The 17084-nt window shown below is 39.6% G+C and overlaps 1 protein-coding gene across 10 annotated transcripts in view; it reads left to right on the plus strand.

Annotated features, from left to right (window-relative positions):
• The window catches only part of CLASP1 (cytoplasmic linker associated protein 1), a 303251-nt gene that overhangs the window by 190527 nt on the left and 95640 nt on the right, over positions 1 to 17084 (plus strand). For 5 of the 10 annotated variants that reach the window (XM_055262135.2, XM_055262137.2, XM_055262136.2 and 2 more), the window contains exons 17-19: positions 325 to 492; positions 1116 to 1165; positions 1933 to 2103. In XM_055262135.2, coding sequence (XP_055118110.1) covers positions 325 to 492; positions 1116 to 1165; positions 1933 to 2103 — 389 coding nt within the window. Of the gene's footprint in view, positions 1 to 324; positions 493 to 1115; positions 1166 to 1932; positions 2104 to 3981; positions 4030 to 4516; positions 4541 to 17084 lie in introns of all 10 variants that reach the window. The other 5 variants (XM_063631296.1, XM_055262139.2, XM_055262140.2 and 2 more) reach the window with 2 other exon arrangements.

A 17084-nucleotide genomic window follows, 5' to 3' on the forward strand; every position in this document is an offset into this window, starting at 1 on the left:
CTGTGTTCTAGGTATAGTCTTAGATGTTTAGCTCCACCTTCCCTAAGATTCCTCAGTTTTGCAAGTTAGGCTCTTTAATTCCCATGTTACAAATGAGGCTGAGGTTGAGAGAGGGTAAGTGACTTGCCCATTGTCTAAAAGACAGTAAAATTGTGAGGCCAGGATTCGTACCAGGTCTCCTTTGTTTACCCTCTCCTCCTGCTACTATTAGCAGCCACACTGAGGCTTCCAGTCCTTGAAAATCTTCTGTGGTGTACTCCAGAGTTCAGCAAAAGATGTGTTTGGATCCTTGAATTAGACCAGGATTCTGTGTGTTTCCTCTAGATGTTACTGGGGTTTCCACAGTCACTTTAGCAGAGAAGCAGAGCACTTATACCACACCTTGGAGTCCTCCTACCAGAAAGCCCTGCAGTCCCACCTGAAGAACTCAGACAGCATAGTGTCTCTGCCTCAGTCAGACCGCTCGTCTTCCAGCTCTCAAGAGAGTCTAAAGTAAGAGATTCATCTTTGCTTATCATTCATGTGAGAATTTGTATTTAAAAGTTTGTCACATGAAAACACAAATTCTAGCTATGTTTTTACATGTGTGCTTTTAAAATGCCCTCTTACTTCAGGTAGATCCTGGTGCAAAGTAAGATACCACCACGGAGTGGTAAGAAATAGGTTGCTTTGGTCTTTACCATACTGTTTTTCAGTTAAATGTATATGGCAGTCCTAGAATACAGTTATAGAATAACATAAGTGAATTATGGAGTAGTGTGAACTATACACACCAGTGCTTCGGAGTCCTCTCTGGATGTAAGTGTGAACCTGGAGAGAAGTTTGGAAATGGAGGGCATTCAGACTCTGTGACTTAATATATTATCATCTCTGCTCTGTGTTTCTAATTTCTGTCTGTAGTTACTATTTCACCTCTGTGTTTGAAAGGCAGTCCAAAATAGATTGCTAAAGCTTCGTTGGGAATCAGGGAGTTTATAACATTGTGGTTCACATTGCCCAAAAAATTCTGAAAACTCTGAAATAATTCTTCATTGTAATAATTTCCTGTTGTAGTTTGTATTTGTATTAATTCAGATAAAGTACATGTAATAAATAATATACATCTTTACTTTTAGTCGTCCGCTGTCTGCCAAAAGAAGTCCTACTGGAAGTACCACATCTAGAGGTGAGACTGACAGCCGTGGAGAAGGCCTGTTCTCGGCTCTGGTGGGCTGTACATGCAGCTGCTAGAGGCTGCCCAGGCACAGGAGGCCGACGGCCTGCCCTCAGTTCCTTCTTAGGCTTGAATGTAGCCTACTCTGCCCTGCCCTGACTCTCCAGCAGAGCTCCGCTTTGTCAGGGCCACTCGCTGCTGAGGTCAACATTGACGGGGTGACTTAGGAATGAAGCTCTGTGACCTTTTCTCCCCACCTCCCCTGCATGTTGACATTGCCACAAACTGTACCTCCTGTCTCTGATCCTTTGATGAGACAGTTGAAGACATCTTGGTGGCGTTTTGAGCAGCAGCAGCAGCGTGATGGTGGTTAGTGGTGGGAGAGTGGCATGTTCCAGAAAGAGGAGGGCTCTAGGAAAGAGGGCGTGGCACAGTTATGTCATTTCATGAGGAGACTCCCTAGACGTGAGCATTTTTTCCTTATTTCACTTCTTTGTAGTAAGCAGAAACATGGTCCATTTCTTTGGGGTTTATAGTCTTCGATAACAAGAAAACAAATGTAACTGATACATTACAATTGAGGTCACTTTTAGTTTCCTTCACATTGCCTGAACTCTCTTCAGGGACCAGGAGAAACTGTTTGTCAGTTTTTTATGCTCCAACATCTGTTAAAAAACTTGGTATTTGTTTTCAGGAAAGCAAAACAACATCAAATTTTAGCAATGTATTTTCAAAATTCTGTGTAGTCCTTATTCATATTTCCTCCTTTATCACTAAAGCTTCTACAGTTAGTACCAAATCTGTGTCAACGACTGGGTCCCTCCAGCGATCTCGAAGTGATATTGATGTGAACGCAGCAGCCAGTGCCAAATCCAAAGTCTCCTCATCTTCGGGCACAACGCCTTTCAGCTCTGCAGCGGCTTTGCCTCCGGGGTCATACGCATCCTTAGGTAACCACACCCCTGTCACCCTTTCCCTCCTGCACTGCTCTTTGAGAGATGACTCTTACCTCTTAGCAAAATACAAACCCATGATTGAGGCAAGTCTCACTGTCGTGGGGCTACTATTTAAATCTAAGTAGCTTTGTGCACTTGCGGCTGATCAGCCAGCCACCCTTGTTGAGTGTCCCTTTCTTCGGTGCGTCATCCGTTTTAGTGTTGAGTAAGTACACAATACACTCATGCTCGGAGGGTGTGTGGCACTGAGCACATCCTTTCCTCAACTCTTCCTCCTCCTCCATGGCAAGCCCAGCCACCTCCCATATTGTCAAAGCTAAGTTTTTCCCCCCTCTGACACTGATGGGAGCAGAGCCAGCAGGTTCAGTGAGGGATTCATCAAAGGTAGTCAGTGTTGTTAGGTGTTTCTCAATTTGAGAATATAACCAGAGCTGGCAGGGATAATCGGATTGGGTTGTGGAGAATGGCAGGAGGAATCTGAAGGAATGTGATGAGCTCATGAATCAGCATAACCATGTCTGTGCAAAAGAGCGTTGTCCTTCGATGTGTCACCTTGGGAGGAGCATGCCCTTACTCTGATGATTGCCCAAAAAAGTTTTTTAAAAACTACTTCCAAAACTTTTAATATCTGACATAGTGGTAGATCAGCTACTCATATTTTTCAGCAGATGCTTAACACGTACTATGTGTCAGGCTAATTATTTCGTTTTGTTTTTGTAAGAGCCAATTCTTTCAAAGCCAAAATCTAGGGACTTAGCTGGATTGGTTCTACTTTAGATTTTAAGGAAATGAATAAAATTTAAACTTCCTGAAATATCAAGGTGGAGTTACTCATGTAACTTTCAGACAAATTCCAGAGTCAATTCTAAAACTAATGTTCTGAAAATGTTTTGAACATTGGAAGCACAGTGAACAAATAGCACCCAGAGAAGATTTTAGGGTCTGCCATTTATTCACTCTGTGACCTGGAGTAGGCCATGGAATCTGTAAGTCTATTTTCCATACCTGCAAATTATTTGTAACAGTAGCCACCTAACTCATATATGAGGCAAAATGAAATTATATAAAGGTTCTTTATAAACTATTGTCCTGTAAGGTGGAAGAAAGTGTGATTGTGATAGGAACATTATTAATTTGGAAGATATGTGTTCTGGAACATTTGCTCAGTCAGTCTTGTTTTTATGGAAATACCTCATACACCCATAACAATTGAGAAGAAACTCATTAAGAACTCTCTTTTTAAAATCGTTTTAACTATTGCACATTATGTAGGAGTGTTGTCCATATGTAACCATCGAGCAAAGGAGAAGTAACAACTCTTCCTCCTATGCTGAATTAGTTCTGTTAATTTTAGTTTAGTTTTTCAGTACGTACCTATGCTGAATTAGTTCTGTTAATTTTAGTTTAGTTTTTCAGTACTTACCTATGCTTTAGTATATTAGATCCACCTTTAGTATTTGTAATTAGTATTTGTTTCATTGTTGGAAAAAGTGAGTAAAAATCAGCCTCAGTATTTATGTTTTTCTGTCTGTATTTGAAGTGTTTGAATATGGCTGGTATAGACTTCCCCCAGTGCTAGTAAAAGCCCTCACATCTTTTGGTATGATAATATGGAGCTGACCCTTCAGAAGCACTGATGATAAGTTTTCAGTCCAGTATTAACCTCTTCAAAGAAAGAGACTGGAGTATTCAAATTCCTGTTTCCTGAGAATTCTACCTCAACTTCCCTTATTTTGTCCCCAAACAAAAACACCAAAAAATTGAAATATAACACAATCCTAGTGAGAATTTGTTACAGTTGCTACCTAGGTTGACACGACATCTTTGCAAAAGTGTAGCATTAAAGCTGATGATCCTTTTCCAAACTTCTAGAGTCCAGACACATGAGGGAAGACATGGAGTACATAGGCCTGGACTCAGGTACCATGCTCGACAGCTTTTGCTGCTGGACGTGTAGTTGGGATGGGCATTGCTAGAGCAAGCTTCTCTGAGCTTCTTACTTGGCTCTGCCTTTTGGGTGACTCTTTAGTATTTTAGCTTCTAGTTCCTCCTCTCTGCCCTGTTCTGCTGGTACTTTCTTCCAAGAAAAAGGAACTCTTAAGAGGATGAGAGTTGGCTAAAACAAAAAACAATCTTTCTTTCAACTGTGGCACTACCCTGGGTTGCCCTTCTGTGTTTTATTTTCCAAAGGCAAAAAAACCATTATGCTATGTTAAGCTAATTTCAGTACAAGGCACACTTACTTGCTTCAGACTCTGCTTTGCTGTTGAACTTGTTTCCCTTTTAATTTTGTTTTAAATTGTACTTTTGCTTTTTTTAGTAGCTAATAACACTCGGCTTTTTAATTTTTTGAATGTTACTAACTGTTCCCTGTTATCCCTTCCCTTGTTTTTTAATTTGCTTAAAGATGGTACTACCACTAAAGCGGAGGGTAAGCGGTTTGTTTCTGTGATTGAGGTGTGTCTCACTTTCTCTGGTCCTCTGTTCTCACCAAGTGTTGCCCAGCACCCACTTGTCCTCACCAAGGTCCCTGCATGAGATGTTGCACGCTGTTTCTCCTCCTCTCTTTTCATTCTGTCTCCATTGGGTTTTTGCCCTACCTCTACCTGAGTTCTCCTTCCCTTTCTTGTTCAGTCTTTGTTCTTGTGAATTTTAGCACTAAAGTATGCTGCGCGTGGTTTTTAATGCTGAGTCCACACTCTGGGGAGGAGCGTCCATGTCACACTGTGTGCTGCTGTCCTCATGGACTACCTGTCTTGGGTTTTATTACTCCTGAAGCACTACCTTAGCTTTTGTTTCCTTTTCTTTCCTTTTGTGCTTTTGTGGGCCTCTCAGGATTTGCCTTTCCTGTTTTGAAAGTAAATTTCAATGTCAATTATTCAGACTAAAGGCTGGTAAACGTTTTCTAACAGGTAATTTAAAGAAATAAAAAAATATATTTTTCTCTCCTCTAAAGGTACTACTGACTTATATGATGCTATTTTTTATTTGTCTCACGGACACATGCCCCATTCATTCATATACTCTCATTCATCCCCTCATCAACCATGTATTAAATGCCTTCCATGTACCATGTTCTGTACTACACACCGAGGATATAGTAATGCTGTAAGAAATAGGCATATCCAGATCCACTTTATTTTCTTTTTTATGCCATTCTCAAGAAGCTCTTTCTATTTTTGTATTACCTTTTAAATTTTAGACATAGTTGTTTTAGTCTTTGCAGGTTTTTGATAAGTGCATATAAGACAATATCATTCCTTTGCTAGATAGAATGCATGATAACGCTTTAAGTGATTGAAATTTAGAGGAACCTTCTCTGCCTAAATAGAGGCTTAGACCCACCAACCTTCAGGATAATTACTTAACAATTAGGAACAGCTAGTTCATTTTCATATATTATTTAGTGACCCTAAAGGGCTAGCATGCAAAGTTGGCTGGGTTTAGCTTGATGTGTGCAGCTCAGTTCGTTTAATCCATATGTTACTTTCTAAGGGACTCATAAAAGAAAGATAGGAATGGATTTTTTTTAAAAGGTGAACATGATCCCAAGAGCAGTGTTTCTTAAATTTATCACATCATGAGAATTACTTGGATACTTACTAAAAAAATACTCTTAGGTTCTGTACCCTGAAGATGCTGATTAAGTTTGGAAGGAACCAGAGTATCTGAATTTCTAATAAGCCTCATTGGTGGTTCTTAGGGTCGGACAAGTTTGTAAAACAAAAAAATTCCAGAATTAAAATAAGGACAAGAAACCTCTGTCCTGATGAGGACGTCATGTCTGACAGCAGAAGGCAGAGGCTGGTGTGATTGGGAAACTGGTTGATAATTTTCTTCATTTCTTAAGCTGGTAATTTTATGTTTCTCCTGTCCAAAGAAACAATCCTGAGTGTTTTCTCAGCCTTGCTGGGAGGGAAGGAGGAGAGTGGAAGAGAATAATGTAGATGAAATGGAAAGCAAAGACATTACATGGGAAATTATATGTTTTTCCAGAATGCCCTGATTTCTGTGCCTATATAACAGAATTGAAATCAGCCTGTTATTCCATCCAGCCCTAGGACTTTTTAACTTTTTTTTTTTTTCCCATCAGTTCCACAGTCCTGAGTAAGGTCAGAATTGCCCTCTCAGTTATTGTCCAGGAGACTAACTCTCTGGTTTTTCCTTCTTCTGGGAGAAATTGTTTTTATAGAGAGCTCAGACTCTGACAATAGAGACCGTTGCTGAAGAAGCATAGGGAGTGTCAGTGTTTGTGTACTGGGGCTGCACTGGCTGTGGCAACACTGGCTAGTCAAAGCCTGGAAAGACCTGTGAGTTTGAACACTTCTGGGTTGTCATTGTTCTGTTGATTTCAGCAGTGAGACTGAGAGAGCCTGTTCTGTTTAGAAAAACCACAGTGGTTTTTTAGGAGGAGATGTCATTTGGTGCCTTTTCAATATGAGTTTTCCACTTGCATTTTTGGAACCATTATGGGCCTTTTAAAAATTTATTAATCAGTCTCTTAAATATTTTATAATCTAGCTTCTGAGACAAGATGATTTTAAAACAGTTGTATGCTCTAAATTAAAAATTTAGAGGGTGGGTGCAGTGGCCCACCCCTGTAATCCCAGCAGTTTGGGAGGCCAAGCAGGTGGATCACCTGAGGTCAGGAGTTCGAGACCAGCCTGACCAGCATGGTGAAACCGCGTCTCTACTAAGAATACAAAAATTAGCCAGATGTGGTGGCATGCGCCTCTAGTCCCAGCTACCAAAAAGGCTGAAACAGGAGAATTGCTTGAACCCAGGAGGCGGAGGTTGCAGTGAGCGGAGATTATGCCATCATTGCACTCCAGCCTGGGCAACAGAGCGAGACTCTGTCTCAAAAAAAAAAAAAGAAATTTAGGCAGTAGGTTTGAGTTTACTGGCAATTTTATTACTATAGTAATTGAGAAAAATATATATTCCTTAGGAGTTATTCACTGTCCACATCAAGGAATCCTAACATTTATGGCTAATTAGAAAAATACTTTTTGTAAAGAATGAAAAACTCAACTTTTGGATGAAAGTTTATTTCCAGGTTATTATCTTCAGTATGTTATGTTCAGTAATTTTTGGAGATTTTGATGAGGGAAACATAATGTCTTTTATGTTGCACATGAGGAAGTTTATGATTAGATGTCATATGGTAAATGCATTCTCATACTTTTTTTTAAAAAGCTAGTATGCTTAGGAAAATCAGTCATATTTTTCCCAAAATAAGTAACTTTAAATGAAAAGTTACAGTGCTTTGAATGGCCTGTGGGGCTGACAACCATTGTTTGTTTTGGGGAATAATCATGTTTATTAAGATGTAGTCAAAAGCCATGTCAACTTAACTTTCAGTGATTTTAATTAAGATTACACAATAAAAACTATATAGCCTTGTCTTCTCTTCAGGAAAAAGAACTTAGATTTTAGTACAATTTTACTGGGAAATAAAATGTAAAAAATTATCCAAGAACTGTGAATTTTAGGTAATTGGTCTTTTTACACGATGGAAAAAGTATGCATGTCTATATATAGAAGTAAAAGGGTGTTAAGCTTCTTTTAAATTTTTAAAATATGAAGGAAAATTTTTTTTTTTTTTAAAGGCAGGGTCTCATTTGTTATCCAGGCTTTGGAGTGCAGTGGTGCTATCACAGTTCACTGTACCCTTGACCTGCCAGGCTCAAGTGATCCTCCTGCCTCAGCTCCCCACCCTGTCCGTCAGGGTAGCTGGGACTACAGGCGTGCACCACCACACCTGCCTGGCTCATTTTTTAATTTTTTTGTAGAGATGGGGTCTCCCTATGTTGCCTAGTCTGGTCTTAAACTCCTGGGCTCAAGTCATCCTCCTGCCTCAGCCTCCCAAAGTGCTGGGATTACAGGCGTAAGCCACCATGCCCGGCAGGAAATTATTCTTTTGGGGAGAATAGTTGTAGGTAGCGAAATGTAGAAGTGAACAAGTTCCTCCATTTTGGTTCTATGAAAGATGTCAGTGTATGAGTAAAGGCTGGTTTAATTATGCCCCCAAGCAGTGAAATGTACAGCGGATATGTATGCCAAAATGTCCCAGTGTGATGAGAACGGAGATTTACTTTGAAGACCTTTTAATTTTATAATCTGTAATTTGGGAATTTGCTAGAAAATTTGAAACACGTAGGGAACAGAAAACCCCTAGTGACGTAAGGCTATCTAGTGGTTTTTATTTGCCTAACAAGAAGCTAGGAAAACCAGGTCTACAAACTACACTTGGTACACAGGGTGAATTTCTCCTGGTTTGGAGTCTTTTCTAGAAGGAATGGCAATGTGAGTGAAAAAGAATCCTTAGGAGCAGTATTTAAAAGTCATGAGATGAATGATCTTTCTTTATTCCATGAAAGTCGAAGGCTTTGGGCTCCTCTTACAAGTCTTTGTTTTCCTCTGGGTCTGGTTTTGCTCTGGTTAGGTTTGTTTGTTGATGCATATCTTGCTCATCCTTCCCTCCAAAATTCTTTTTGTTGTACAGTTCTTTACCTCTTTTTTTTTTCTGTTACTTGTGCTGACTTTTTTTTCTCCCTTCACATCTATCTACTTGTCTCTGTCACTTAATAGATTATAATACAGAACTGAAGTATATTTTTACTGTTTGTTGCTTTATTTTTATTTATTTATTTGTATTTTGAGGTAGAGTCTTACTCTGTCACCTAGGTTAGAGTACAATGGCATGATCATGGCTCACTGCAGCCTTGACTTGCCAGGCTCAAGTGATCCTCCCACCTCAGCCTTCTGAGTAACTGGGACTACAGGTGTGCAACACCATGCCCTGCTAATTTTTTGTATATTTTTGTGGAGATAGGGTTTCGCCATGTTGCCCAGGATGGTCTCGAACTCCTGGACTCAAGTGATGCTCCTGCCTTGGCCTCCCAAAGTGCTGGGATTACAGGCGTGAGCCACTGCGCCCAGCCTGCTTGTTGCATTTATTGAAACTTTTTTCCCCTAATTACCACAGAGCATTTTATATCATCTTTTAAAAACATGCACAGGTACTCATAGTAATATTGCCAAATCAATAGACTGAAAACAAAACAAAATGAAACAAAAGACACCTTTTCCTATAAAATAAATATATATCTGAGTTTAACACAACAGAGGCCCTTTAAGCTGCATAGCTGTGTTTCCAAAAAAGTAAGGAAATGTTCAAAACCAAGAGGATCACAGACTGGAATGACAAGCTTGAACTGATTTTTAAGGCTGTCCCTGAGGGCTTAGTTATTGATGTGAATAGCTAGACACACAGAGCACAAGACCTTGAGCTGACCCAAGGTGAAGATTGAGAGTTGGCATTAAGTCAGCATAGACAAGGGGGCTGTATATCCATGACAAAGTGGACAGGTGAGAAAAACAACACAAAAAATCCTCTTTATCTTCAATATAAGATTCAATATCAAAAATCCTCATTATCCTTCAATATCAAAAATCCTCTTGATATAATGTCTGTCTTGACTTTGCCTTAGACAGAGGGGGGGAAAAAAACCCTAATCTTTTCTCGTAATTTGTAACTAAGCTCTCTACTCACACAAGTTGTGGTTTTAAATTTACTTCACCTGTGGTGTTTGGAAGACTCCAAGCTAATAAATTAAAGTAGTTTGTGTTTATAGCCCCCAAGGGTGCCTGCCAGGAACAAACATTAAACTTCTGTAGAGGAAGCTTCTCTCAAATCTAATTCCTCGGGGTTCATGCAGATGGAAATCAGCGAAATAAGAGTTCATACTCTGTGTTACATCCATTATGAGTGAGAGGCAGCAGAGAAAAAGAATAAAAACAGAATGTACCCTTAAGGATCTGTTACAAAATGTAAAATAACTAAAGCGTTTAAAAGAAATAAGAAACTCGCATTAAGGATATATACAACTTAGTAGCCCGAATAATCCTCCCAGTTGAGAATACATTACTGTTCTAGAGTAAAAGCAGCGAATCCACACAGCTTCAAACCTAAGCATGGCAGGAGCCCTGGTATGTCAGGGTCAATGCTGGCCGTCACCCTGAGGCTTTTGGCTAAACCCTGGGGTCCTTGGGCATTTGATGTGATGATTGTGCAGGACATAAAGGACAGAAAGCCCAAGCCCACTTAAGACCTGCATCGTCATTAGTGAACAAAAAGTTAACTTTACTAAACTGAAAAGAACAACAGAGAAATTTGCCCATCTTAACTCTGGTACTGGTTAGAGGAGGAAAGTAATCTCCCTCGAGAATGTGCAACCAAAATCTTGATGCAGGATTCTGGTCAGAATTTACATTACCTTTGTAGTCTGTAAAACCCAAATAGATAAATCATTCTAAGTTGGCTGTGGATTACTCGTGTCCACAGGACACAAACAAAATCAGAGATCTTCTTTGGAATAATTCAGCTTTAATCTAGATCTTAAAGAATTCCCATAAATTTCCAAGAAAAGTGATCGTTTCATTGTCTTAACAGTTAAAGAAATAAAGTGAAATTTTAGAAAGGGAGTAAGAGGCTGTCAAGAATGACTAAGCAGATTTTGAAAAAGAACAAATGAAACTTCTAGAAATGAAAATATAATACATTATTAAAATCAAAAAACTGGTTGGGCATGGTGGCTCACACCTGTAATCTTAGGAATTTTAGAGGCCAAGGCAGGAGGATTGCTTGAGCCCAGGAGTTAAGTCTGGGCAATGTAGTGAGACCCCATCTCTACCAAAAATTTTTTTTTACAGTTAGCCAGACATGGTGGTGCACAACTGTAGCCCCAGATACTTGTGAGGCCGGGGCAGGGGATCACTTGAGCACAGAAGGTTGAGGCTGCAGCGAGTCGTGATCATAACCGCTGTACTCCAGTCAGGACAACAGAGCAAGACCCTGTCTGAAAAAAATAAAAATAAAAAACTGCATGGGTAAATTGAGCAGTAGAATCAATGTAACTGAAGAGAGAACTCATGAATTAAGAGAGCAAGGAAGAACTTATCCAGACTATAGTACAGAGTTAGAAAATATGACAGAGTTGTTAAGTTACGTGCAAGATAGTAAAGAAACTTAACATGTCTAATGGGAGTTTAAGAAGAAGAGGGAGAATGGGGCAGAGACAATATTTGAAGAGATGACGGTTGGGAATTTTTCATAATTGATGAAAGATACTAAAGCCGGGCACAGTGGCTCACGCCTGTAATCCCAGCACTTTGGGAGGCTGAGGTGGGTGGATCACTGAAGGCCAGGAGTTTGAGACCAGCCTGGCCAACATGGTGAAACCCCGTCTCTACTTATAATACCAAAATTAGCTGGGCGTGGTGGCTCGCACCTGTAGTCCCAGCTACTTGGGAGGCTGAGGTGTGAGAATTGCTTGAACCCAGGAGGTGGAAATTGCAGTGAACCGAGATCACACCACTGCACTCCAGCCTGGGCGACAGAGTGAGACTCTGTCTAAAAAAAAAAGACACTCGAGCACAGATTGAAGAAACCCGGTAAATTCCAAGTAAGACAAAAATAAAAAATCCGCAGTTAAACATATCATAGTAAGGCCAGGTACAGTGGCTCACGCCTTAATCCCAATGCTTTGGGAGGCCGAGGTGGGCCAATCACTTCAGGACAGGAGTTTGAGACCAGCCTGGTCAACATGGCAAAACCCCGTCTCCACTAAAAATACAAAAACTAGCCAGGCGTGGTGGTACATGTCTGTAATCCCAGCTACTCGGGAAACTGAGGCACGAGAATCACTTAAACCTGGGAGGCAGAGGTTGCAGTAAGCTGAGATCATGCCACTGTACTCCAACCTGGGTGACAGAGTAAAATCCTGTCTCAAGAAAAGAAAAAAAGTAAAATTGCAGAACACGAAAGGCACAGAAGCCACTAGAAAAAGAAACTACCTACAAAGGAAAGCCAAAGACTAACTGCAAAGAAAACAGGGAAATCTGAATAGTCTGAATAGGAAGAGTGGAGCATATCAGTGTTCATGTCCTGTTTCTGATTTTATACTATAGCTTTGTAAGATGTTACCATTGAGAGAAACTGCGTGAAGAACACACAGGTCTATTATTTCTTAAAACTGCATAGGAATCTATAATTATCTCAAAGAGGTTTAATTTTAAAAGGAGGGAGCCCTTAAAACTACTGTATCTCCTCTAAAGTGTGATTTAATGGCTGCATTTTTAATAATATTATTTAAAGATAGTAAAGCATCTTTAAAAAATTCAGCCAAAAGAAGGAAACGAAGGAGAGGATAAAAGGAAAATGAAAAATCAAGACAAAAGCATGCATATAAAAAGGTAAAAATAGGGCAGGCACGGTGGCTCACGCCTGTAATCCCAACACTTTGGGAGGCTGAGGCGGGCAGATCACCTGAGGTTGGGAGGTCGAGACCAGCCTGACCAACATGGAGAAACCCCGTCTCTACTAAAAATACAAAATTAGCCAGTCGTGGTGGCACATGCCTTGTATTCCCAGCTACTCGGGAGGCTGAGGCAGGAGAGTCACTTAAACCCTGGACACAGAGGTTGCAGTGAGCCGAGATTGTGCCATTGGACTCCAGCCTGGGCAACGAGAACGAAACTCTGCCTCAAAAAAGAAAAAAGAAAAAAAAGTAAAAATAAAGTCAAATAAACCAAGCTTTGTGGTTAAATGAGAAAGATTGTCAAACTTGATTTATTTTAAAATTCTAGCAATATAATATTTATTTATTATTATTATTTTTAAATGGAGACAGGGTCTTGCTATGTTTCCCAGGCTGGTCTCAAACTCTTAGCCTCAAGCTGTCCTTCTGCCTAGGCCTCCCTAAGTGCTGAAGTTACAGGGGAGAGCCACCACGCCCAGCCCAATGTGATATTTAAAGAGAGAAATCTAAAACTTAAGACTACAGATAGAAGACAAAGGATCAGTAGAAGAAAGCTGTTGAAGAGTATTTAATAACAAAGGCAAAAAAAAATTTGTAATTGATGAAAGACACTAAAGTTGAGCATGGTGGCTCATGCCAGTAAAAGAGGATTGCAGGCGTGCACCACCACGCCCAGGTAATTTTTGCATTTTTAGTAGAGGCAGTCTCTCCATGTTGCCCAGGCTGGTCTCTAACTCCTGGCCTCAAGTAATCCACCTGCCTCAGCCTCCCAAAGTGCTGGGCTTACAGGTTTGAGCCACTGCACCCAGCAAAATTTCAGTTTTTGAAAATACTAATCAAGTAGGCAAACTTTTGAAAAATGTCAATTGAAATACAGAAAAGGTACAAATTAACTGTTAAGAATAATAAATTAGGCATAAATGTGGATCAGTAGAGTTTTAAAGGTAAGCCAGGTACAATGGCTCACACCTATAATCTGAGCACTTCGGGAGGCCAAGGTGAGAGGATTGCTTGAGGCCAGGAGTTTGAGACCAGCCTGGGCAACATAGTGAGACCCCCGTCTCTACAGAAAATTTAAAAATTAGTATGGCATGGTGACATACACCTGTAGTCCCAGCTGCTCCTAGCTACTAGAAGGCTAAGGTAGGAGGACAGCTTGAACCTGGAAAGTGAGGCATCAGTGAGCTGTGATCGCACCATTGCACTCCAGCCTAGGCAGCAGAGCTTGACTCTGTATCAAAGAAAAAAAAATAATTTTTTAAAATTAAGGTAAGATAAATCTATGACAGCTTTGTTAACAATTCAAAAACAAATTGTACAAGTTTCAAGAAAACCCAAAACTGTTTCTTCAAAGAAACAAGCAATGTGAGTAGTTTTAAGACTGCTCATTAAACAATTTGAATCAGTAGTTAAAAGTTCATTGCTCTATTCCCACCCTGCCAAAATAAACTTAATAAAAATGGAAAAGTTACTCCAAAAATTCCTGCAGTGCTCAGATGGTTCTGCACACAAGTTGTATCAAACATTGGATAATTGCATTGTCAGTTTATCAGTGGAGATGCAAAAGAAAAAAAATAATAAAAACATTAGATAATTCCAGTCTTACGTAAACTCAGAGAATAGGAAAAGAGGGAATACTTCCCTCGCTGGTTTTATGCAGCTAGTATGACCAGAGTACCTACAAACATTGCGTATGTGAGTGTGTATATCATGACCACATAGGTTTAGCCCAGGTTTAATTTTTCTTCTTTTCTTTTTAAGACAGAGTCTCACTTTGTTGCCTAGGCTAGAGTGCAGTGGCACGATCTCGGCTCACTGCAACCTTTGCCTCCCAGGTTCAAGCAATTCTTGTGCCTCAGCCTTCAAAGTAGCTGGCATTACAGGCCTGCACCACCATGCCCAACTAATTTTTTGTATTTTTAGTAGAAATGGGGTTTTGCCGTGTTAGCCAGGCTGGTGTCAAACTCTTGTCCTCAAGGGATCCTCCCACCTCAGCCTCCCAAAGTGCTGGGATTACAGGCGTGAGCCGCCGCGCCTTGCCTGTTACTTTAAAATTCATTAATGTAGTTCAAATTCGGGAGAAAAACCCTCTTATCTAAAAAGATCAAAACATCAAAAAATTCGAACATTTATGATAAAAATTGTTGGCAACTAGGCACAGAAATGAATTTTCCTTTTTTTTTTTTTTTCTTTTTTAGACAGAGTTTTGCTCTTTTGCCCAGGCTGGAGTACAGTGGCACGATCTTGGCTCACTGCAACCTCCGCCCCGAGTTCAAGAGATTCTCCTGCCTCAGCCTTCCAAGCAGCTGGGATTACAGGCATGCGCCACCATGCCCAGCTAATTTTTGCATTTTTAGTAGAATGGGGTTTCTCCATGTTGGCCAGGCTGGTCTCGAGCTCCTGACCTCAGGTGATCCGCTCACCTCGGCCTCCTAAGGTGCTGGGATTACAGGCATGAGCCACTGTGCTGGGCCAAATTTTCTTAACCTGTTGGCAGATATACTTTCTGTGAAATTTCAGAAATTCTTTTAAAAAATCTTGTTTGAGTCAACAGTGCTTACCCTCACTGCTTCTATTCTGCATTATATTACATGACCAAGACACCACAATAAAGGCAAAGTAAAAGTGAATTATTTGAGGGTAATAAGCTGATGAGTTATTTGTGAGTGTTATTCTATTTAGATAACCCCAAATCTGTATACAAATTAGTGGAATTAATAAAAGTTTAGCAGAATCCTAGAGTGTTAAGATAAAAATATAATGATTCCATTCTTACCTGCCAAGAACAGAAAATATAATTTAATAAATTATAAAAATAAAGCAACTTTAAATAAGTCTATAAAAATTGAGTAAGAACTTTGAAAAAATGATCAAACTTTATCAAAAGATATTTAAAAAGTTAAATAAACATAGAAGATATAATGAATGAGAAGACCAATATTATAAAGTTTTTCCCCTTAACCCAGAGTTTCATATAATGCCAGTCAACATTTCAACAGGCGTTGTTATTGTGTCTGCACATACATATGGAAGAGAGCAAAGGGCTTAGGAAAAGGCGAATTTACTTGTCCTGCCAATTAGCAGGATGTCTTTTAAAAAAGGCTAATCACAGGCTGGGTACAGTGGCTCCCGCCCGTAATCCCAGAACTTTAGGAGGCCAGGGCGGGTGGATCACTTGAGGTCGGGAGTTGGAGACCAGCCTGGCCAACATGGTCAGATCCTGACTCTACTAAAAATACAAAAATTAGCCAGGTGTGGTGGCATGTTGCTGTAATCCCAGCTACTGGGGAGGCTAAGGCAGGAGAATCGCTTGATCCCAGGAGGTGGAGGTTGCAGTAAGCCGAGGTCACACACCACTGCACTCCAGCATAGGCGACAGAAAGAGACTCTGCCCCATATACTAATTAATTAATTAATAAAAAGCTAATCACAGTATTGTGATGTTGTGTAGGTATGGACACATTGACTAGTGGGACAGACTAGAAGGCTGAGAAACCCAGATACACATAAGTGCTGCTTGATAAACAATGAAGTGGCATTTTAATCAGTAAGAAAAGCGTTAAGTAAATTTATTTCAACATTGGTTAGTTATATGGAAAAAATAAAGTATATCCGTTCTTTATCCATTCATAAGTGACTTTTCAAATAAAATATTATCAAAATAGTAAGCTTTAGAAAAATATAGACCTTGTGTTATAATTTAAAAACTTTCTAAATATGTAAAACAAAACCACACAGTTATTGGTTGTGAAAACATGTATTTACAAAAAAAAAAAAAAAAAAAAAAAGGGAATGCTGAACACTGGGTTTAGGATCATGTTACCAAATGTTGGGGGAAAGTAGAATACAAGAGGGTTAGCAAAGAGAGTTTTTATTTTTTAAGCTAAATGAGTATACATGTTCATTTAAAAAATCTTTTTGTGACCTAAATATTTTATAATGAGTTTAAGAATTTAAATTCAGTTGATTTTTTCATGTTCACTTTGCCTTTGTGACTGCCTTGATTTAGCTTGGTGACTTCCTTAGGAAAATCAAAGGTCATCACTCATAGGCTTGTCAGTCAGCCAGGCACAGGTATCTAGACCAGTGGTGTCACATTGAACAAATTAATTTATTTCCCTGTTTCTCAGTTTTCTCATCTGTAAAATGGGAGTAATTACTTTATATGCTGTGAAGATTCTGAATGGACTCATATATAGTTGTTAGTAAATGGTACAGCTTTTCACTTCTGTGTAGATTATAGAGTTTGTGTGTAAGTTTTTCCTTAATCTGAAAAGTCATTGATTCTTAACTAGTTTTATTATTTTTTTAATGCCAGCTTTCTTTCATTGCTCTTTACCTTGCTTTCTTGAACCTTTTTCAAGCTTTAGGATTTGCTTCCTGCATTACTTCTCTGTAAGCTTTGTCGCTTGCGGGGGTAGAAGTGATTTTGAACAACATAAAAGCCAGTGGGAGTTCAAGTTAGTTGTGTTTTTCCTATCCTCATTGAATTATGGCCGGAGAGGCATTTTGTGCTCCCTCGAAACCAAAAAGGCCCATATTTTTTTAAAAAAAGTTTAATCGCTAATCATACTAGTCTGATCACTAATGATTTTGTGTTTCTGAATTCATTTTTATTTTTATGGCTTCATGGTTCAATAATTGCTGTAATTT

The sequence above is a fragment of the Symphalangus syndactylus genome, chromosome 22 (assembly GCF_028878055.3).
Source record: "Symphalangus syndactylus isolate Jambi chromosome 22, NHGRI_mSymSyn1-v2.1_pri, whole genome shotgun sequence".
Lineage (NCBI taxonomy): Eukaryota > Metazoa > Chordata > Mammalia > Primates > Hylobatidae > Symphalangus > Symphalangus syndactylus.